Here is a 24,646-nt window from a genome sequence, read left to right on the forward strand (position 1 = left end):
AGAGATCAATTTATCTCAATTTTTGTTGGGATGGATGAACTTACAGCATCAGAGAATATCAGGAGGAATTGGGATTTTCATTATTTGGAAATTTTACCACCAACAGAAAAAAAGAATCGCCCGACAAAGCCGTGCCGTGTCTGTACAAGAAACAAACGTAGATGCGAAACACGTTATTATTGTCCTGTTTGCCAGGAAAAACTATCATTGTACGTGGAAAATTGTTTTAAAATGTACCATTCTTAATTTGAATAAATTGTTTTTTTTTTATTTTACTGAGTGCTTTTTTATTTCATTGATTGGTTTTTATTTTTATTGATTTTACTAGTTTAAAATTGATTTACAAATTACGTGTTATACTACGGATTAACTCGCGCTTGGCATAAGAGGTTGGTAATCGACATATGAGTATACTCGTAGTTGGCTTGTGAAGCTCGTATACGAACTAAGAGTATACTCGTAGTTGGCATCTGAGGCACATACACAATACACTATATTTTAGTTGAAATGATTTCTCTTCTACCAAGCCCCCAGACATGCTCTCCACTTTATTCAGAATCCAAGGGTCCAAATTAAGTATACAAAGGGATAACTCGTGTTTGGCATAGGAGGTTGGTAAATCGACATAAGAGTATACTTGTAGTTGGCTTGTGAAGCTCATTTACGAACTACGCGTATACTCGTAGTTGGCAGCGAATGTGTTAACCAGGAGGATTTCACAGGTAAGCTAAAAGCTCTATTGTTAGATCAGGCTACTTACCTCCTTATCGAATACAATCCCATCAACTCACAAATTAGAAAACTCCACAGGCTCCTTAAGAAGGTTACTTCTTGGCCTATGGAAATCACTAACAAATTAAAACCATTTAACTCCATACACCCCATATTTATGGACTCCCAAAAATACATGAGGAAAATGTGCTATTATGTCCCATAGTGGATGGCATTGAGGCATTGATTCCTCCACATACAAACTAGCTAAACATTTGGCCAAAGCTCTGTCACACTATACTGGCAACACACCTTCACACATAAAAAAAAACTCAGCCCCACTTTAAAGCCAGCATAGAAAAACTTAATCAAACACACTGACATAATGGTCAATTTTGATGTCTCCTCCTTATTCACAAATGTCCTACTCAAAGAATCCTTAGGGCTAATCCAAGCTAAATTTCCTCCTGATATCACAGCCCTATTTCAGTTCACAATGAACTCGGGCTATTTTGTTAGGCAAGGAAAATTCTACAAACAAATAGAGGGGACAGCCATGGGTTCTCCACTCTCCCCACCCTTGGCCAACTTTTATATGGAGACTTTTGAAGAGAACGCCTTAAACTCTGCCCCTACAAAAACCAACCATTTGGCTTCGCTATGTTGATGATGTGTTCGCTATTTGGCCACATGGCTCCGATGCACTCCTCTCCTTCCTACATACTTAAACAACCAACACCCCAGAATCAAATTCACCCTGGAAGAAGAAAAAACAACTGCTTTCCGTTCTTAGACACACTAGTCACTTGTCAGCGTGATGAAATCTTGGTTTTCTCAGTCTATAGAAAACCCACCCATACAGGCAGATACATTCACCAACAATCCCACACCCCTCCTTGCAACAATATGGAGTCACTAAGACACTACACAACAGGGCTAAACTTATCTGTTCAAATGACAGTGCCCTAACCACAGAACTAAAAACCACATTCTCAACACTTTCTCAGCCAATGGCTACTCCCCCAAAAAATCCAAAAAATATTGAAACCAGTAAATCACAACGCCCCTCCCTCCCCCTCACAACAAGGATTACTCTAAATCCATCACCATACCCTATATCCAAGATACCTCAGAAGAAATTACAAAAATCCTAAAAACACATGACTTAACTTCTTGTTACAGACCATATAAAAAATTGGCATCCCTTATCCACTCTACTAAAGACCAACCTCTACCCCCCCCCCCCAGACCTACCTGGTGTATAGCAGGTCTCTTGCAGCTGTAAGTTGTCCTACTTTGGCCAAACAGGCAGGACAGCAAATATCAGAATTTCAGAACACAAGGACTACATCCGGTTTCACCAATACAGCCACTCTGGTCTTGCTGGATACCTGCCATAGAATACGGTGGAAGAAAGCCATGATAACACACCGAAGTAAATACAAATGTGAAAAGCTTTTCATGGAATTGGCTTCAGCCCTAAGAAACAATCCAAACCTCAACAAATTTGGCTGCATGAGACTGCCTCAAATTTGGGAAACCTACATCAGAAGACCTTCAGCCCAATCGCCCAAGAATACCAACATTGCCTGCTAGTGAGCACCATCAGGACTTTAGGAGAAATAATAGCCTCCTGGTTCTTCCTCACTTACTGTTTGTTGTGCATGCATGTGTCTTGTTCTTAAGTTTCTTGAAAATGGCAATGTGACGTTGCTGAAATATTGAAGTATATTAAAATTTATTTTAATGTATATCCTAGTTGACGTTGTAATTTCCTTAAATTATTTAGTATAAAATGCATAACCAATGTCTAAGCCTTTCCACGAGAATCATAATAATAATAGGATTATTATAATTTCCCTTCATAAGGTTTTAGCAAAGCCATATGTAAATGCTATACATAGACCGCAGCTTGGATTCCATGTAGATGAGGTAGTGGTAGGGAGAATCCAGAGGCAAGTGATCAAGATTCTGGCAAGTCAATGGAGTTGGTATATCTTGGATTGTTGAAGGTATATGTATGTCAAAATGGCTAGTTAGTAAGCCAAAAGGTGGAATTTTTATTCAAGGTGGTTTATAGGAGTGATACTGAAGTTTTGGGGAATGAGTTCTAGAAGTGGTGTAAGTATTGTGTGAATAATGATTAGTTAGTATTTGACTCCATGGAGATGAGGAAGAAAATAAGCATTGCTTCACTAGCAAAGGGTCCTCTGGTTGATAAATCCTTACTCCATGAAGGTGCCTATATATTATAGTAACGAAGTCAGAGTCAAGTCTCTGCTAAACCCGGTTTGAGCACTGTTTGATGGAAATGCCTTCTGAAGTTTCATTGATTGGATGATGTGGGATATTATTGATATCATAAGGGTGAAGGTTTGCAGCATATTTTTACAAGAGATTTCATGGAATTGAAATCTTTGAATTCCACTGAATTCCTCTCACATGGTTGTGGCATGCAAGTGGAATTCATTAATACTTTTTTTTTTATTTTTTAGAGAGAAGAGCTACAAGTTGTAAGAGAAGCTCTGTTAAGTCTTCGGCATTGCTTTTCTTCTAATGATCCTTATCAGCATACTTTGGATACAGTTGAGCAAGGTATTTCAGCTCTATTGGAAAGGGTGAATGCTCTTGAAAATTACAAGGCAAGTTTTTTTGTGATGTTATAATTTTGAAGTAAAAAATAATGTTTAGATATATTGATGATATTGAAATGTAATGCCTTTTAAATGCTAATAACTTGGTTTTGTGTATCACATAAAAATTCCTAATTTACATTTTAAAATTCCATTTAGCTGCATGCACGAATTATACAATAATTAAAGAAGCTTGCAAAATAAAATGGTCTGTTACCTGCAGGATTTAAACTGTGCAAACATAGGTTGAAACAATGAATCATCCCAAAAGGTGTTAGCATTCAAGAATTGTTGAGGGATGGACATTTTGGATTTGGTCATAGTATCAGATCTAATTATCAATGAGATATAGGAGTAATTAATTTCTGATGTTGTGAGTTATGAATTAATATTAGAATGTTAATGAGACTGTTATGATCCCAAGAGAGGAAGTGAAAGATGATTATTTTGGCAAGGACAAATGAGGTGGCAAGTGTAGTATGAGTGAGATATGAGAGTTTGCTGGTACAAGTGAATAAGAATAAAGAGTGTCAGTCTGCTATCATGGTATTGTTGGATCGTACATCCTGGCTTTGAATCCGCCATCTTGTTGGAACGTTATTCTTATGTAAATTATCTGTTTTTATTTGTTAGATGCTGAATGATACTGATCTGAATACAGAGAAATTTATATTATCCTGCGCCACCCTATATTCAGACTAGTCTATATAATATAGTGGAATCAATCATCAACTAACTTTTGCAATCTCACTTTATACAGGCTGAGGTTAATATTATCATTTAAGGCTTCCGCGAATTCCGATATTTTTTTATGAGCGGTGCAATGAAGAGAATCAGGCAAACACCAAATTGAAATCAATAAAACAAAACCTTTCTTTTAGGCTTACGTGTGATCCGAATGCATTTTTGAAAATTATGGAGACAACTACTGTGTTTGAATAAAAACTTTAGTTTAATATAACTAAAATCTACATTCGACGTTTCGACCTTTATGTCAAGGTCATCTTCTGGAGCATACAACTATACACAGAAAACAAGCTACACTACAATCAAACTGGTTGTTAAAGACACTGACCAACCGCTACAACAATTGTTGGCCTGACCTCTGGTGAAATAAAAAAAATAAAATAAATAAATAAAAAATATATATATTAAAAAAAAAAAAAAATTATACATCAACGCTAGAGTCCTATTATTAGTGTTATCTGTTGGTTGTAGAAATACATTGAGCACAACAAGTATCTATATACATATATTCTGTGTATAGTTGTATGCTCCAGAAGATGACCTTGACATAAAGGTCGAAACGTCGAATGTAGATTTTAGTTATATTGAACTAAAGTTTTTATTCAAACACGGTAGTTGTCTCGATAATTTTCAAAAATGCAATAAAACAAAACATTTAATGCAGGGTTATATAACGTGTACATTAAGTATAACTTTGAAAACAAGATAATGCAAATCAACTTAGATCAGGTATTCATAACAAACATAAAACATTAGGCATCAGACATCCAGCTGTTAATTCTACATTCTTCTGAATAATTAAAATGGTTCGCACAGTTCAATGTTACAGAATCTTACAGTAAATACTCTTATAGTTGAACTCTCTAATTCTTTCTCAGTCAGCAACATTTAATTCAATTATGAGGCAGTTATCACTTCAAGGGGAAAACACTTTTAAGCTCCATACTTTGGTTAATTTTAGTAGAACGCCACAATTAATGTTAAGATATATCAGGCAGAGCTAACTCTTATTTCTTCACGCTGAAATATAAAATAAGTGGACGGCTCTTACCGGGTTATATCCTTTGCACATCTACTTAAAACTGAAGTTAACTATCACTTTGAAGTATCACTATTCAAAAGGAATCTTCACTATATAACTGAAATATTAAACATTGAGCTTCACAAGTCTTGACGCACTCGTTTTAGGTAATCTACTTAATCCTTGTTTTCTTCTATGCATTAAATTCAACTTTGCACTATTCTTCCTCAAAACAATTGGAATTCATCGTAATTTTAGAATTCTGTATAAATATTCCTAATTGCCTATTAATTTCCCGGTTCCTTCTTAATTTATTTACGGCATTTCCAAATCTCCTTATTGCCACCCGTTATTTTACTCCTTGCTGTCCTGAATGCTTCTCCCCTTCTTTCTTTCGTTTTCCAATAAAATACCTTCAATCTCTTCTTGCCAAAATCTGGTTCTAGCCAGTTCAGCTCATATCAACACCTTCTCCCTTGTTTACCATAGCTCACACTCCACACATGTACTATCTAAAATTAACTGTTTCCTTGACAACAGCCAATCAAATGCATTCAGAAGAATTACATAAAATTACTTTCTCTTTCAGTAATGTTAATAAAAAAAAAAAATATATCACAGTTCATCTAATATACATTTAAATTTACTTACACACAGTTTCTTACAACATTTACACAGGAATTCATAAAATAAACTGAATGATATTTTAATATAGAGTCCTATCAATACCAATACATACTTTAGATTAATTAATTAAACAATAATAAACAGACTCCAAGTAATTATATGAATAATAATTTACAAGTAAGAGACTAACAACAAATGATATTTACAAGTCTTGCTTATAACATGGTAGATTATGTTAAATGTGAATGAAGAATTAAAACATACAAAATAATTTCATTCACAATTTAACAGTATGATGCAGGCAAGTTTAGAAGAAAGGGCATGATTGCAAATGGATTGTGCAGAGGAATGATGTGGAGTTTGTGGATGAGTTTAATGGATGAAACAACATAAGACTGATGGTGATTTGCATTTGAATGAATTTGAAGTTGGTCAGGTATCTTGAGAAAGTGTTGATCATTGAAAGTTAGAAATGTGCAGTCTGTGAATATGGTTAAAGGAGGTGTGTGTGCTGGAATCTTTGAGATAATTGAGTGAACCAGCAACCTGAATTTTGCCCAAGTTATGAAACTGAGTAGTACACTCAGCAGACGATATTATTATTATTATTATTAAACAAGACCTCATGGAGTCAAAGACTCATCTAGGAGGTCCTTTTATCTCACACACATCTCATCATACCGGGTCTTAAACACATTCAAACTCCTTGCAGACACCACACTCTCAGGCAAGGCATTCCAATCATTCACAACTCTGCACGAAAAAAACCTGCCTCTCACTCCCCTACTCACACCCTCTTTATACAGTTTCCAGGGATGACCTCTGGTTCTCCCCTGATCTCCCACTATTCGCTGTAGAACTTCTCCACCATTGATCCTATAGCAACCCCTTACCAACTTGTAGGTCTCTATCATATCTCCCCTCTTCCTTCTCTCCACTAGTCTCTGCAAATTACATCTTTTCAATCTTTCCTCATACTCGACATTCCAGAGGTCAGAAACTACCTTAGTCAGTCGCCTTTGGACCCTTTCCAACATCTCCTCATCCTTCTGAAAACCAGGTGACCAAATCTGGGCACAATAGTCCATGTGTGGCCTAATCAAAGCCTTATACAATGGAACAAGAATCTCCCTACTTCTACACGTCAGTGTCCTCCTCATCATTCCCAGAAGTCTTTGTGTTGTCTTCACAATTTTGGCGATGTGACCCCTAAATTTTAGATCCTTATCCACTATCACTCCCAGATCTCTTATTTCCTCTACTTCCAACAATATATTCTTACCAAGCATAAATTCTGCATCCCATCTTTGTTTTCCAAATTTTAAAACCTTACATTTTGCAACATTGAACTCACACCCCCATTTGCTTGCCCAATCACTCAATTTATTCAAGTCTTCTTGCAAGGCCACAACATCTTCACTACTCTTTATGGTTCTTCCCAACTTTGCATCATCTGCAAACAACTGAATATCTCCATCCAAATCTTCGCCAATATCATTAATATACAAGTTAAATAGTAATGGCCCTAAAACAGATCCCTGAGGCACTCCACTAGTGACTTTCCTTTTCCTGGATATTGCACCCCCATACACAACTTGTTGATACCTATCAGATAGCCAGTCTCCAATCCAATGCACTAATCTAATATCCAACCCCATCTGCTCTAGTTTGACTGTCAACTTATCATGAGGCACTCTATCAAAAGCTTTTGCGAAATCCAAGTATATTACTGTGTATCCTTCTCCTCTGTCCAAGGAAGCAGTCACTTTATTGTAATAAGTAAGTAGATTACTAAAACACGACCTCCCTTTAGCAAATCCATGCTGTCCATCAAAGATTATACCATTGTTGTCAACCCAACTCTGGATTCTAGCTCTCACAAGCTTCTCCAACAACTTAACCACAACACCCGACACACAGATAGGCCTATAGTTTGATGCTTGAGTTCGATCACCTCCTTTATGAAGTGGCACAATCTTGCCCTCCTTCCACTCTTTAGGGACTTGACCAAGTGCAAGACTCGTATTAAAAAAATATGTCAAGGCAGGTGTCAACTCTCTGGCACATTCCTTCAGAATACGCGGTGATATATTATCAAGTCCCACAGCCTTATTTACATCTAGTTTACTCAACTCCCCAAACACCTCTTGCTCACTTACAGTCAGTCTCTCCTCCCCATCATCAACTGCTCTTAATCTCTCCATGAAGTCACATTCACAAGATTGAAAGATCTTTATGAACTGCTCATTAAGTATCTCCACCACACATTCTGCAACAGCTGTCTTTATACCATTTCCTCCAATCAATGTCATCCTTCCATAATCATTCTTTCTTTTGCTGGCTACATATCGAAAGAACTCCCTAGGATTCTTTTTAGCTTCATTAGCTAACTGCTGTTCATACCTCTCTTTAGCTACTCTCACCAACCAAGTCACTCTCCTTGCCTGGTCTTTGTAGAACTCATGAAATTGGTTACTTCCACTTCTCTTATGCTGCCTCCACAATGCCCTTTTTCTCTGTATTGCATGCTTAATCTCTTTATTCATCCATCTCACACCTAACTTATTTAACCTTCTCACCCGTGGTATACATTTAGACATTGCATCCACTAAATATTTTTTGAAAATCCCCCAAGCTGCATTGATCTCTTTTCCAGCTAACTCCTCATTCCATGCTACACCTGCAAGCTGTCTCCTGAGCTCTTCATAATCACCCCCCTTGTAGTTCCACATATACCCTTTTTTCACAGGGGTCCTTGCACTGCTGGCAACCACCCAAGTAATCACCTCATGGTCACTTTCACCAATTGGTGGATGATTTGATACCTCATTGATAATTACATCCTCCGATGAGATGACCAAATCCAAGACCCTTAATCCTCTTGTGCCCTCTGTTACATACTGTCTGAGGTAGTTATCCCTCAAAAACTCAAGAAACTCATTTTCTTTACTTCCAGTTGCTATCTCTTCATTCCAGTCTATATTGCCATAATTAAAATCACCCATAATGATCACCCTTTTCTTATTTGCTTGGCTTATTTGACTATACATTTCACTATCACCACCATCCACATTACCAGGTCTATAACAACATCCCACCAAGTATTTGATTCTATTCACCTCTATCTCACACCATACTGCCTCAAAACCACTGGCCCCATTTCCCCCTTGCATCTCTACCTTGTATGGACATAACTCTTTCTCTATCATCAATAGCACTCCCCCTCCCTTTATGAGTGAGTGAGGTTATGGGCTAAAGGGAATATTGCAGTTTATATTAAGGATAGAAGCATCTGCAATAATGAGAAATTTTTGCAATAAGTGCAAGTATATTATTTTCAAAGTGTGATCATGTGATATTAACCTGAGAGATTGCAATAACTGTAGTTTTCCAGATTAGGGTACTAAATGTATACCCACAGCTAGGATGATAAATCAGGTAAGAGTTAGATGGATGAGTAGCATCATTAAGCAGGAGTTGCAGAAAAAGAAAAGTTATGGAAGATATAAAATGAAAGGTGATTGGCAAGTTCATGAGCAGTACTAAGCACATGCACGAAGGGTGATTAATATAATAAGGAGGACAAAAAAAAGATTGAGAGGAAGCTGGCTGAGCATGCCAAAGAAAATCTTTGGTAGAAACAAATGAAATAGTTGAGTTAATTAAATGATTCAGGTGGAGCTACTGCAGTGCCATATGTGGCATTGATTGATGCAGGAATAGAAATAGATGAATTGGAGGTGCTTATGATATTGCCAAATATTGATATAAACATAGCCATGGTATTATCAGCCCATGTATTATACATGTGCAGAGGAATTGGCAGTTCCTTTGACCAAACCATTTAGGTCTCAGCTCTGGGAACATGCCAGGGGAGTGGAAAGAAACAAAATAGTTCCATGGTATAAAGGAGGCAGCCAAGGTATATGCAGCAAATTAGATCAATCAGTATCTCACAAGTAGTGATTTAGGTATTGAAGTTGGTAAAAAGGATGGGTAGACAGTAATATATTCTGTGGAGGGAATCAGCATCGTTTTGTGAAGGGCATATAATAGTAACAGTTAAGTTAGATGAAGGAAATGGATACACTGTGATACTGTTGAACTTTGCAAAGGCATTTTAACAGGATACAACATATGGATCTTAGATGAATTAGAGCAAATAAGGATGAATATAAAGCTGGAGAAATAGGTAAGGCATGACTGATGGACAAGCTTCAAAGAGTGGCATATGGGAAAATTGATGTACTCTGTGGATCAAAGTTGTAGTGACATACTCTATGGAATTAAATCATAGTGACAGCAGCTGCTGCTACTGTGATTTAATTTGTACAGTAGTGATCCAGGAAACAATTTTTAAAGGGAAATGTCCGTTGTTTGTTTGCTGATAATGCAAAACTAGGGAGAGCAATGGCTAATGAAGATGACAAAGATTCTGCAGAGTGGCTTAAATTGACTAGTATTATAGACAAAAAATAATGGCTACCAGTTGAATGTTGCATAATTGAAATGTCATATAGTTTGGGATGATATGATGACCTGTGTACTATATTGATAGAAATAGACTGCAGGAAGTTGATGCTGCCAGGATTTGGAGGATTGGTTGATGGAGGATAAGCAGTTGGCTATATGTAGATGGAACTTGCTAGAATTCTTTTTAGCTTCATTAGCTAACTGGTGCTCATTCTTCACTTTTGCTACCCTTACTAACAAAGTCACTTTCCTTGCTTGTTCTTTGCAATCCTCGTGGATTGATTATTATCACTCTTCTTATGTTGTGTCCATAATGCTTTTTTTCCTCTGAATTGCATGCTTAATCTCTTCATTTATCTATTTCACACCTACCCTATTTAACCTTCTGACCCTTGAAGTTTATTTAGAAATTGCTTCTACTAGATAGTTCTTGAATATCTCCGAAGCTCCATTTCTCCTTTCTGTCTAATTTTTCATTCCCTGCTCTGAATGAAGTAGTGATCAGACAATGGTCTGATCACTACTTTCCACATTACCAGGTCTATAACAACATCTAAGTATTTCATTCTAATTGTCTCTATCTCTCTGTACTGCCTTAAAACCCCTCACACTATTTCTTCTTGCATCTCTATCTTGTGTGGACATAGAGAAAGAATTATCATCAATAGCATTCCCTTTCCCTTTTTACCCTTTCTGTCTTCACGAAACACATCATAATGCTTCTTCTCCATTCCTGTCAGAATATCATCCTCATCCAACCATGTCTCACTTATTCCAACAATTTTTGGGTGAACACTCAGTTAATGCAATGATTTCATTTGCCTTGTTTCTTACACTTCTAGTGTTTGTTTGTATACAAACATACAGAGAGGAATTCATGTGGAAATATAAGGCCAGTGATTATAATAGTCTTAGTATCAACTTTGGGCAGTTCCATGGAGGGAGAAATTGGAAGTGCAAGATATCATTAGTGTTTGAAATTGTGAAGGAATATTTATTAGAAGCAATAGTAAGCTGTATACCACGAGTGAAGAAGAGAACATAATTTGGTGTAAAGTGGATGACAAATAACATCAAACAGGAACTGCAGATTAAAGTGGTTGTGGAAGAGATATAAGGAGAAGAGCAGGAAGCAGATGCATGAAGATGCATCAGGCCAGGACTAGTATGGTAAGGAAGGAAAAACTGGAATATGAGATGATTGGTCCTAAGATCCAAAGAAAATCCTAAGGAATTTTTTTAGCTATGTGGCCAACGACAAGTGATTGTGGAAAATGACGTTGCATAAAAATAGGAATAGAGTGACTGATGCAAAGATCATAGTGGAGTTGTTCAATGAATACTTTATTTGGATATTTCATCATGGAGAAATAGGTTTTAATACTAGAGGGATAGGGAATATTTGAGGTTTAGAACTGCAAGAGGAGAATGTGTTTCAAATACTGAGTCACTAGATGCCAATAAGGCAGTCTGCTACCACCCATTGCATAATGGTGGTAGCAGACTGGAAGTGTCAAATTATAGACCAGTTTGTGTTTCATTAGTTGTTTTAAGATCAGATCTTGGAGAAATTAGTGAGGGACCATATACATCTTTGGACAGATCAGAGTAATATTATCTGATATAGTCAACATGGATTTGTTAAGGGATGCTCTTATTTAATAATATGATCGCCTTTTAAAATAAAGTGACAAGAGCAGTTAATGAAGGAAAGGCATTCTGCCATATTTTTGGATTTTACCAAGGCATTTGACAAGGTACCACATGATAAGCTGATATTTAAATTACAGCACATGGGTTTAGATCAGGTTAGTAAATTGCATTTAGGATTGGCTATCTGATAGGTATCAGAGTTGTGTATATGTGAACAGTATCAAGGAGGCAGAACCTTACAAGGGAGGTCCTAAAGGCTCGGTACTGGGACCTATATTGTTTAACCTTTATATTAATGACATTGTCAATGGATTGCAAGGGGGGGGGGGCTGTTCAATTGTTTGCAGATGATAAGCTGGGAAGAGTTATTATTAATAGTATAGAGGTGGTAGTCCTTCAAGAGGATTTGAATAAACTGAACATATGGATAAATGACTGGGGATGACAGTTTATTGGAGCAAAATGTCAAGTCTTGAAGTTTGTGATACATCGATGGGAGGCTGTTATTAGATCCTGAATGGAGAGCTTTACAAGAAAATTCTTTATTCAGGATTTAACATGATAATTACTACTTATTAAGGAGATATCTGCACATCAGCTAATAATTATAAAGTATTATTTTATGTTTTGTAATAATGTGTAGTCCATGTGTGCAATATAGTGAGAGTTATTGTTAGGTTATTTGTAATTCCCAAGTAAGCTGTCTAGTACATCGAGAAATTCTGAGAAAAATTATAAGTAGTAATCCGGAATAATCGCGTGTAATCTGTACGAGTCTAGCATAGTGATGAAGGCTATACCTACCGGAAAAATGACGTCAGAGTGGCTACCTAGAATAATGTAACCTAACAGGTTAGGGAGAGTTGTAGGATCAACCAAGGGGCATGAACGATGGGGTTCATGGGTGAAAACCACATCGAATAGAGGGCACCCGAATAGGGCGAATAAAAGACGAAGCACGCCGTTTTAGGAGGCTTTTTGACCTTTTGATCTTCGGTTGTGGGATTAGAGTTTTAGGGGGAGTTGGTTGGAGGATTCGTGAGAGAGCGATGGGCTGACTATGGTAATGACGGATGGCAGGTTCTTTCTTGAGAATGCTTGAAGATTTTCGAGCAGAGCTGATCGCGATACCACAGCCTATGTGGAATTGAGCCTCAGCAGAATGTCCCATTGGAGAATGTTTCCTGCAGAGCAGTAGACAGCATGCAACAGTCGGAAACGATTAGAAGAAAAAGCGTAGCATATCGCCAGGCGCAAAGACAGCCGAAGAATAGGCAATAAGGTAATCCAGTCCTACATGAGATGACGGCATGAAACCTGAAAAGATCTGGTAATGTAAGAGTTTTCGTTCTATGTTAAAATTCGTTTAGAAGAACAAGAAATTTGTGTGCATTGTAACTAAAGGACACTAGTAGAGAACTTTTAGTGAGAATTTGACTGAATTAATTAAGCTCTTGTGGAACAAAGAAGAGTTGTTAATAGGCAGTAATTTGTGAATGGCTAGGCTTGCTTAAATGAAATTTAGAATTAAGATAATTATTGATAGAATATTAATGAAAGTGTTCAATGCGTATTCTGTGAATAACTTGTGAAAGGAATTATATAGTAGTAGTATTATGCTTAAACCTAATCTTATCCTTTCATAATTGAAGGATTTAACTTGTTCTGATTCATTGTGATTTAGTATAACCCTTAACTTAGAGTGAATTTTGATCCATTGAGTATTTTAACTTACATAGCTGTAAATGTTTTATGTTTTTCCAATAAACATGTTTTGTACCTTATACCTGAGTTTATGCCTGATTACGAATTCAAACCGCGACTTATGAAATAGAACCTTTTGCAGGGAAGGAATTTAGATATAATTGCTTAAGTGAGATTCGGTCCAAGACAGCTAACTGAATCTGCACAGCGCTAGCGTGAGATAAAATACTGTGTGTACCTTTTAAAATTTAGAAATATTTCCCTGAACAAGAGTCTCTTCTGTTATAGGATATTGGCTGGTGCAGCAAAATATAAATTTTGCCAATATCTGAAGAGGAGATAGATCTGAATTAATATCTTAAGGGCACAACAGTAGATTAGAAGGAGGGTTATTATAGAGGTAGAATAAGATATAATATAGAGAAAGCAGCAATATAACACTGTATACTCTTTCGTAAGAACTGTACTGGAGGAGATAGGGTGGGCAAGGGATCTGGGGGTGATGATTGATAGAAACCTAAAATTCAGGAACATATTAGGAAGGTGGTGAAGTTAACCTAGAGAATTCATTCTCTGCACTCATTTCTCTATCTTCCAGCAGCAGTCTCTCATAATGACTCGCACCAAAGTCTTTTAAATGCAGTTCATCCCTCTTATACAGTTCAACTCATCCTTCAAACTCATTCCACATATTAACAAACTGCACTCCTTTCTCCTCAACATTTCTGCTAACATATCATTCACAATCTTTACTCTCTGCCTCATTTCATCACTCATATCTGGGCAGCAGACTGACTACCTTTCCTATCAAATTATTATCTTTTATCCTTCTCAACAATTGTTTAGTGACAACAATTTTGGCAAGGTTGGTAATGGTTCATATTCAGGAATGTGGATGAGGTTGAGATTCTTTGTTAAAACCTAGCATCAACTTGAAGGATAGTCTTGTTTTAGTAATCGCATCTTATTGTTACAAGAGTTTACTAACCACTTTCTTTTATGCAATCACTTTATCAGGCTATTTTATTATGTGATGCAGGTGTTTCAGAGGGAAGTAACAAACTGCACTCCTTTCTCCTCAACATTTCTGCTAACATATCATTCACAATCTTTACTCTCTGCCTCATTTCATCACTCATATCTGGGCAGCAGACTGACTACCTTTCCTATCAAATTATTATCTTTTATCCTTCTCAACAATTGTTTAGTGACAACAATTTTGGCAAGGTTGGTAATGGTTCATATTCAGGAATGTGGATGAGGTTGAGATTCTTTGTTAAAACCTAGCATCAACTTGAAGGATAGTCTTGTTTTAGTAATCGCATCTTATTGTTACAAGAGTTTACTAACCACTTTCTTTTATGCAATCACTTTATCAGGCTATTTTATTATGTGATGCAGGTGTTTCAGAGGGAAGGAATGAAAAGAGATTGAAGTGACTGAAATGTATGCATTTGAAACCTTAAGTAGTCTGAGAATTTGAAGGCATCACATATTTTAAGGACATATGCTATGGAACTGCCAACTTTTGGCCTGGCTCTTTAATGAAATTCTTGCAAATGGTTCTTTTCTATTACGAAGAAAGGGAAGTATTATTACACTTGCATAAAGATGGTGCTAAAATAGAAGCATCAAACTTTATGTTTGTATTTTTTTAGTGATAAAAATTTTGTAAAAGTTGAAATGGTTCATATACAGGAATGTGAATGAGGTTGAGATTCTTTATTACAACTTAGCATAAACTTGTAGGGTAGTCTTGTTTTAGTAATCTCATCTTATAAAGTTACAAAAGTAGTTGATGAGAGGAATGCACATGGTTTTTTGCAAATGCATTGGAAGGGTGACATGATAACTTTATTTAAACTGGAATGAAAGGTTTAGATAACTGGTTTTGTGGTTCATAGACAAGCTTAGGTTTTGGAATCTATCCATCTGAGGTTTCATGGTATAAATCACATAAATAAGCAATTTATTTAGCTACAGATATTTTGCTGGATTTCAAACCATCATCTTCGATGCAAAGCTTGTTACAATGTGCAAGCACTAATAGTAGTCAGTAATGCATTAGTAGTAACAATTCAGAATTGTAATGGACACGAAATACCGAATTCTATGTTGGTGTTATCTGATATTGAATTAAAAAAAAAAGTTTACAAGTGTCGGCCATTTAAGACCTCCTCTAGTCTGTCTTCTAGATTTTGGGGAAATTTAATACAGCCATATTTAGTGAGATTTAAGGAATGCTTCATTACTGGGCAACTCTCATTTCCCTATTGCAATACTTAAAGAACAATATTTCAAAATGCCTTCATTCTTTCCATGTTGAAATGCAACATATTTCTTGCATACTGCTCTTAAATCATCAGGCATATACCAAGTATTCACATTCTTGCTATAATGTCATTCATTATTAATGCTTTTCTTTTTAATTCACTCACTATCTTCTCTCTTCCACTTTTCTAATGCACAGTCTTTAACAGTGACCTAAAATCTTGTACCATCCAATTCAAGTTGCCTCTTTCTGTCATTTGTTTCAACCATTGCTGTTATTTCATCTAAATTCTTACTTTCCTTAGCATACACTATTTCTCTAAGCTTACTTTAACATTTTATTCTGTACATCACAAATCATCGAATCACTGTACATTACCTGTCTTTGCAGCTCTTTTTTTTCAGCTGCATCCCTCAATGTATTCTCTCTCTCTCTCATCTTGAAACATTAAGTAGTCTCAGAATTTGAAGCCACCACATATTTTAAGGATATAGGCTAAGGAGAACCCCCCCCCCTCTGCTCTTCTCTCATTTGTCGTACTCTTCTCTCTTCATTCCTTGCTCTACTACACTTTCACCTCCTCTTTCTCTAGTTTACCCATTCTCTCTTTCTCCCCCCTCCTTCTTTGTTATCATAAAACTCTACATTTGTTTTCCTTTTAAGTCACCTAATCTCTCTCTTTCTCAGTATTTTTATCTCTTCAGTTATTCTACCTTTTGCTTGACATTCACCAACACAATTCAGATCATTTGTCAGAACTACTATGCCTCCACTCACTATTTAAAGTTTAATCCATCACCACATCATGCTTGCCTTGAACGTGCTACCTGTATCTTTGTCAGAGCACCATCCATTTCCAATCACCTATCTTCATCTTCTTTAGTCTGTTTCCATCCACTGCTGGATATAAGCCCTTCTCTTCTGCTCACCTTTTGTTTGTCACTTTGTTAATATAGCCAGGCATCTCCATTTACATGCTTTACAATACTTAACAATGTCCTCTACTCCAGTCATCTCTCTAATTGTCAGTATCTAAAATCTGGATTACAACACTGAAATCAGCCAGTACTCTCCATTCTCTACATTTTGTGCAGATGCACTGCTGTCTCTTAACTGTCACATTTTTCAATTGACATGTAGTATGTTACAAAATATTACATGATACTATGGAAATATTTTAAATGGGGATTTCATTGCCATAATTGAAACATAGAAATAGTTCAAAATCAAGACAATATTATCTTCTTGACCTCCATGGAGTTGAGACTCATTGTGGGAGGTAGCACTAGTCAATACAAAGTATCATACCACTCCTTAACACTTTCACTCCTGATATATCTGGGGGAAAAAAAAAACTGCAACAGCTGTTCATCTTATGCAACGCCATCAGTCACAAACTTAGGCTGATTTATTCTAAATATACAATAATATTCCTAATTATTAATATCAAAACTTTTTTTTCTTTCACCAACAATAATAATAGTTTTTTCCAACTGAAATAAGATTTTTCTCTATTTTAGCATGTTTCCAATAATGAGCCTAATCCTTGTTTAGAAAGCAATTCCAAGTTAGATCCTATAGCTGATGAAACCAATCATCCACCAAAAGCACTTGGTAAGTTTTTTTTTATTGCTTAAATTTCAATTGAAATGCGTTGAAACCTTATATTTTTGCTGATGGTAGAAATAACCTATTTTATGCTTTTTTTGATATTTCAATGCAAAAGGCTCTAATATGAGGACTTGGATAGAAAGGAAGTTGGGACAAAAGAAGAAATATGTTAACATTTGTATCTTTTAGGAATACATAAAATGATTCTGTCTAATGAATAGCAGTAGCTATTCATTAGAAATTATAATGAATAGAGGAAGCTAATAAAGAGAGGAAAAATTGTTCTGCAAGTTAAGAGTTTTTGAGTAGCTGCTGCACAGAGAAGAGTGAGAAACTATCGATGCTCCTTCTGATGAACAGTGATCACTGAAATATCTGCACAAAATGCAAGCAACAGCTGAAGTCTAGATGAAAGAAAGTGCAGTGAATTATGAGAGGTGGATTTAATCAATCCATAAGAAGGGTATGAGCCGTGTTACGTCGCCGCCTCGTCACTTTTACTTTTATTCTTATGTTATATTATTCTGTATGTATTATTTATCTCTCATTCATATTAGTTATTTCATTGCCGACAAATTTATATTTTTTGTTTAGAACGACTGTGCCAGCCAGCAACTAAATTCTGATATTCAAATATATAACGCTAAACAGCAAAGGGGATCACGTGATGTGCAGTCGTGGTTCCTCCCTTTTCTTTCTTACGTAAATTGCTTCCCCCTTCACTCATACCGGTCCGAAAGTTTTATAAGTGGTAATTCAATCTCAGAGGACAACAGACTCATGAACTTTGATATAAAGAAGCACATTTATTATAAACATTTGCATAGATACACTTTAAGTAATAATTTCAATGCTAGAGAGTCTGAACTCCCCCCCCCCTCTCTCTTTAGGTTAAGATATCCAAAATTTCAATTCTTATGTTTAAATGAAACAGTCCTATATCTCTGTTATATTATTATGTTCAGACTCGATTATTCCATACAGGGTTATTCAGTGCTCATTTCCAAGCACAATTATATACAATCTTTATACAAAGTATGTCAGATGTATTCTGTCTTGTATTTTAACATGGAAAATTATTCTAATTTGTGCTCAAGCTCTATCCCCCCCCACAACTTAATTAAAATTCAGGCTAATATCTAACATTATATTAAACAGGAATTGCATGCGAAAAAGAGGCTATGAAAGAGATATAAGGAGATAGGTGAAGAGATGCATGAGGAATATAAGATACAGGCCAGAAGAGTGACTAGTGTGGTAAGGAAAGCGAAACTGGAACATGAGAGGAGATTGGCCCTAAGATCCAAAGAAAATCCTAGGGAATTTTTTAGCTATGTGGCCAGTAGGAGGAGAAATGACTGTGGAAGAATGATATTGTGGGATAAAAATGGGAATAGAGTGACTGATGCAGAGGACATAGTGGAATTGTTCAACGAACACTTTATTGGAGTATTTCATCCTAGAGGAGTCAGTTTTAATGCTAGAGGGATAGGACTGGTTCGAGGTCTAGAGGTACAGGAGAAGAGTGTGTTTCAGATACTGAGTACTCTGGATGTCAGTAAAGCTGTGGGACTGGATGGTATTTCACCACGAGTTTTGAGAGAATGTGTTAGGGAATTGACAGTGCCTTTAACGTGGCTTTTCAATGAAAGACTAACTTTGGCAAAGGTGCCCAGGGAATGGAAGGAAGGTAATATAGTGCCATTGCATAAGGGTGGTAACAGACTGCAAGTGTCTAATTATAGGCCAGTCTGTGTGTCATCAGTAGTTGTTAAGATCTTGGAGAAAGTAGTGAGGGACCGTATACAGCATTGGGCAGATGAGGGTAATGTTATCTGTGAGAATCAACATGGATTTGTGAAAGGATGCTCTTGTTTTAGCAATATGCTAGCCTTTTATAATAAAGTTTCAAGAACATTAGATGAGGGAAAGGCATATACTGCAATTTTCTTAGACTTGGCGAAGGCATTTGACAGGGTGCCACATGATAAGCTGATATTTAAGTTGCAGCACATGGGTCTGGATGTCAGATTGGTGAACTGGATTCAGGATTGGCTGTCTGATAGGTATCAGAGAGTTGTGTATGGTGGAGCAGTTTCCAGGAGGCAGAGGGTTACAAGTGGGGTCCCACAGGGCTCAGTACTAGGACCTATATTGTTTAACCTTTATATCAATGACATAGCCAGTGGATTGCAGGGGGATATTCAGTTGTTTGCGGATGATGCGAAGCTGGGAAGGATTATTAGTAATAGTGCAGATGTGGTAGCCCTGCAAGAGGATTTAAATAAGCTAGATAGATGGGCAAATGAATGGGGGTGTCAGTTTAATGCAGCAAAATGTAAGGTCTTGAGGTTTGGGAAACATCAATGGTATGCTGCATACTCTATGGGAGGAGTTATACTGGAGGAAGTAGGGGAGACAAGAGATCTGGGGTTGATGATTGATAGAAACCTGAAGTTTAGGGGACATATTGCAAAGGTAGTGAAGGTAACACAGAGGATTGCTGCTATTATGAGAAGGACACTGACCTGCAGAGATAAGAGGGTTATCATTCCGTTGTATAAGTCTCTGATCAGACCACACTTGGACTATTGTTCTCAGATTTGGTCCCCAGGATTTGAAGGGGATAAATTAACCATGGAAAGGATACAAAGACGGATGACTAAGATGGTTTCAGGACTGTACAAGGATAGTTATGAGGATCGGCTGAGAGAATGTGGACTGCAGAGTTTGGTGGATAGAAGGAGAGGTGATATGATTGAGACTTTTAAACTGTTGAGAGGTGGTTACAGGGTTGACACTGGGGAGTTCTTTCGCTTGGTTGAACAGCGGGGAGGGAGTGATGACAAGAGGCCATCCCTGGAAGTTACGAAAGGAAACTGTGAGCAAGAGGGTAAGGAGTGGTTTCTTTGTGTGGAGGGTGGTTGAGCCGTGGAATGTATTGCCTGATGGAGTGGTGGGAGCGAGAATGGTCAGTGAGTTTAAAGAGTGGTATGATAGGCTTTGTGTTTCTCAGGGGGGGAACCTCCCCTCGATGAGTCTTGACAGACTTTGTCTTAGGAAGGACCTCCCTCGATGAGTCTTTTGACTCCTTGGAGGCCTGAATAATAATATCATATAGCTTCTTCCTGACAAACAGTTCAAGGGTTAGGTTCCTTTCTCAGCACAAGCTTAGAGTGGCACCAGCTTATTCGACAAAGACAGATCAGTCCAAGCAGTCTTTTAGGCACTATGGGTAAGTTAATGTGTGGAGCTCCTTAAATCCTTGGCTCCTATTCCTTTTACAATTCTATAATGAGTATGAAAATTGTACATTACCATCTTGTTCTTTTCATGGAGTTCCGTGACTTCCCTCCATGCTTTCACTTCCGATATGCAAGACTTCCGTATTTTCTCACCATGTGTTTCTGTGGCATCAGCGACTTACTTCCACTGACTTCACGTTGGCATTGCTTACCAATGGCTCTTTACTGAAATTCTGACTTCATTCCTTTGGTGGCTTTATTCAACTCGGTACAACGGCAACCGGGAGAGTGTTGCTGGGCACCGGCGACAAGCTTCTGTAGCTATCCAGGATTGGACGGGAACGCAGGAACAGAAAATGAGAGAGAGAGAGAGTTTGAGTCTCATGCCGCGCCTTATATTACAAATGCAAGCGCCCTCTCTCTGTGACTGTCATACTCTTAGCCATGGCTGATTGGTCACCCCAACTCCGAATTGTTTTGACATGGTCTAAAACATAGATCTCTTATGCACATTTAATAATAACAATTTCGGTCCTGAGACACAATTTCCCTTTGCTTATTTTACACAGACATTATCAATTCTAAATACAGATTCTTAAGTTTATTTAATGTTAACAATCTCAGTCAGTTTGATATGCTTTTGAGTGAACATATATACAACACTCTTAGCCCTGTCTCTGGAGGTATAAGCATGTCCTTATCCTTAGGTCTAATCGTCACTGTGTGTTGGGTTGGAAACAAGATGGCTTACAAATAGTGAGTCAGCTCTTTTTCCGACACAACAGCAGGTTCTCTACACGGAAAGTGGTTGGTGAGTGAGTTGAATGCATTGCCTTGATATTGTGATGAATGTGGGTACACTGAATGAGTTTAAAGCACACAGTTTGGCAGGTTTTATGTGTAACAGTTTGTACTGCCCATGATGAATCTTTTGACTCCATAAGAAGTCTAGTATTAATAATAATTATCATATTCTGTGATGCATCAAGGATTTTTAGGAAGTTATCAGAGGCACTACCTAAAATGTGAGGACAAAAGTTGGATGGATTTGTGATTTATATGGAATAATTGGTTGTTCAATTGTAAAGTATTGTCTGTAGCAAAAGTGAATCTTGTTTCTTGAATTCACAAGAATTAGTTAGTGTAATATATTATACTTGACAAAACTATTCTTCTTTTAATCCTTTACTCAATCCTTCTGCATGAAGTATCTTCACAACTAGTTTAACTGTATACAGAAGCTGTTGACTTAAGATTAATTGCCTTAATTTTTTGTCAAGTATAATATAATTCGAAGATCCCCCTGAGGGATCTTTGAAATACAGTCGGTTAAACAACCAAACAGCATCTATCTTCTTTCCACTCAAATCCACACTTGTGTGCCCTCTGTTCCATGCTATAGTTAATGACCGTCTCCAAAGTTTTTCATAATCACTGCCTCTGTAGTTTTCATATATCCCAAAATAGAAGTTTACACAAGACTGGCTGCAACCCAAGTGATCACCTCATTGTCACTCACCAACTGGGAAAAGATTAGCTATTACAATAACTCAATCCTTGTGTGCCCTCTGTTACATATTGGCATTACTCAAATTCATTCCAATCAGTATTGCCATAATTAAAAACACCCATGACGATCACTCTTCTCTTACTCATTAAGCCCAGTTTACCTATATATTTGTCTCTACTCTGCACATTCTCTGATCTGTAGCCTGTCCAATTAAATATCTCATCCTGTCACTATCTATCTCTACCTCAGACCAGAGGGATCACAAAGATTTCACAAAGCAGTGTGCTTTGTGAAATCACTGTCACTATTTTCTCCTTGTATCTCAATACTTGTCTGGACATAATTTTCTTGCTATTATTAGCCATACTCCCCTTCCCTCTCTTCTTGCCCTTCCTATCCTCATGAAAAATACCTTTCCATCTCCATTCCTGTCAGCATATTCTCATCCAACCATGTTCGCTTATTCCAACTATTTTCAGGCAAATAAATTCAATCAATGCAAAAATTTAATCTCCCTTATTTCTGATGCTCTAGCATTCATAAATAACTCCATACTGTGATTTCGCACCTACTCTTGTCTGCTCACCTTTTCCATTTATTTCATATATCTTCCGAGACTGAACTACTCCTGTGCATTCCAGGCCATCCCATTCCTGTGTTCACCATACGTATCTCGTGAGACACATTCATTATTGCTTGTGGAATATGATTTTCTTATACTCCTCCCTGGTTTCTTTAATTTTCCTGATCAACTTGCATTTATGTTCTCATATTCTCATCTCTCGCACTAATCATCTCTATTCATAGACACTTCATTTCTCCTGATCACTCTCCTGCTCATTTGCATCCACTCTGCCTTTCTGCTATCATCACTCATTATGCTTCCTTCTATCAAGAGTGTTCAGTCAATTCACACCAAATCTTTTTTAAATATAATCCATCTGTTATACAATTCCGTTTGCCACTCAATTGCATTCCACACATCATTACACTATATTAGTTTTTTCTTGCACTGCTCTACTAGCATGCCATTCATGATTTTTGCTCACTGTCTCAACTTATCATACCTGCTCTTTCTACTACACTCTTGTCTTTCACCCTTCTCAATAATCTTCTGATATCCATCCTCATATTCTTCCTATGCCCAACCAAATCATTTGTTAAGATCATTTCCACTAACACACATCCTCACAAACTTCCTTTATCTATAGCATCAATCACCTTGTTCTCCCTTCTAAAAAAACGTTTTGTGCATCCTCTCATCCACTACACCTTTTATAATATAATCTCCACTGTTCTTGAATCATTTGCTATTGCTTTTTTTCTACTATTTTTTTTTATTTCATTCTTTTGCACTCTTCCATTCATATCTACCAAATATTCAATCTCATTTTGCATGTGACCCATTTCATTTCTTACCATGATCATTTCATTCTTCAACTCCTGCATTTCAGCAATCATGCCATATTTCATGTCGGACATTATTCCTACTTTTGTATTGGCAATTGTTCTATGAGTCAGGTTCACTTTGCATTTCAATAATGATGCTCACCTTTACTTTTTTTGATTACTTCAATATTCATAATCACATTTTCTGCATTCATATTTTCATGCTCATCCTTCTGGCTGATGTCATTTTATATCTTGCATCACTGCCTTCTATTTTTTGTGTGATATTCACTTCTCATTCTCCACCTGTATTTAGACCATTACAGTCTATTAAAATATCACATGCCACTCCCTCATCTGTTACTTCTCCACACTTGCTCTTGTTTGTTTACATGTACATATTACACTCCCAACAACCATCTTAGAAAAGTCCACACTACTCGTCTCATATTTTCTCTCCCACATGTGTGGTTTTAGTTGTTTTGCCATTGTGCCTTTAACTGTATTATGCATTAATTTGCCACGAAACCTAATATTGTCAATGATTACTGTACATTCAGTCTAATAAATAAATTTTTGGTGAAATGCATAAAATATTTTTTGAAAATGTTACAAGAAATAAAACTTACCTTTGTTGGATCAATTCTGTCACTGATCTTGTACTGATGACATGCACCACCTGGTAGAGAAACATGAAAATTCCTTTGGCCCTTGGCTAATTTTTCTAATCAGATTGTACCTTTTTTTTATCACTCTTCATAGTAAGGAAGGCACAGTTGCTGTCACTCTTCTTGCGTGTGCCTATCAGTTATCATTGTTTCCTCTATGGTATTCTATTCTTTTTATTGCATTTCCTGCTTAATATTATTACTCATTCATTTAATTAAATTACTCCTAATTATTCTCTTGACCCTTTATGCAGTCTGATACTGATTCCCTAAACCATTTCCAGTACACTGTCAGTGTGCTTCCTATGCAGTTGTGAATACCATTGTACTGCTGTAGGAGACTTCTACATTTGTCATTATAACCATTGTGGATGCACATATA

General features: G+C 36.9%; 1 protein-coding gene across 1 annotated transcript in view; it reads left to right on the forward strand.

Moving 5' to 3' along the window:
* LOC150094090 (dixin-like) overlaps positions 1-24,646 on the forward strand; it is a 334,744-nt gene that overhangs the window by 283,283 nt on the left and 26,815 nt on the right. The window contains exons 14-15 of the mRNA XM_090412948.1: positions 3,207-3,353; positions 17,362-17,455. Of these exons, the coding sequence (XP_090269074.1) occupies positions 3,207-3,353; positions 17,362-17,455 (241 nt within the window). The remainder of the gene's footprint in view (positions 1-3,206; positions 3,354-17,361; positions 17,456-24,646) is intronic.

This window comes from Typopeltis vanoorti, chromosome 23 (assembly GCF_054136105.1).
Source record: "Typopeltis vanoorti isolate ZY-2024b chromosome 23, IOZ_Tvanoo_1.0, whole genome shotgun sequence".
Lineage (NCBI taxonomy): Eukaryota > Metazoa > Arthropoda > Arachnida > Uropygi > Thelyphonidae > Typopeltis > Typopeltis vanoorti.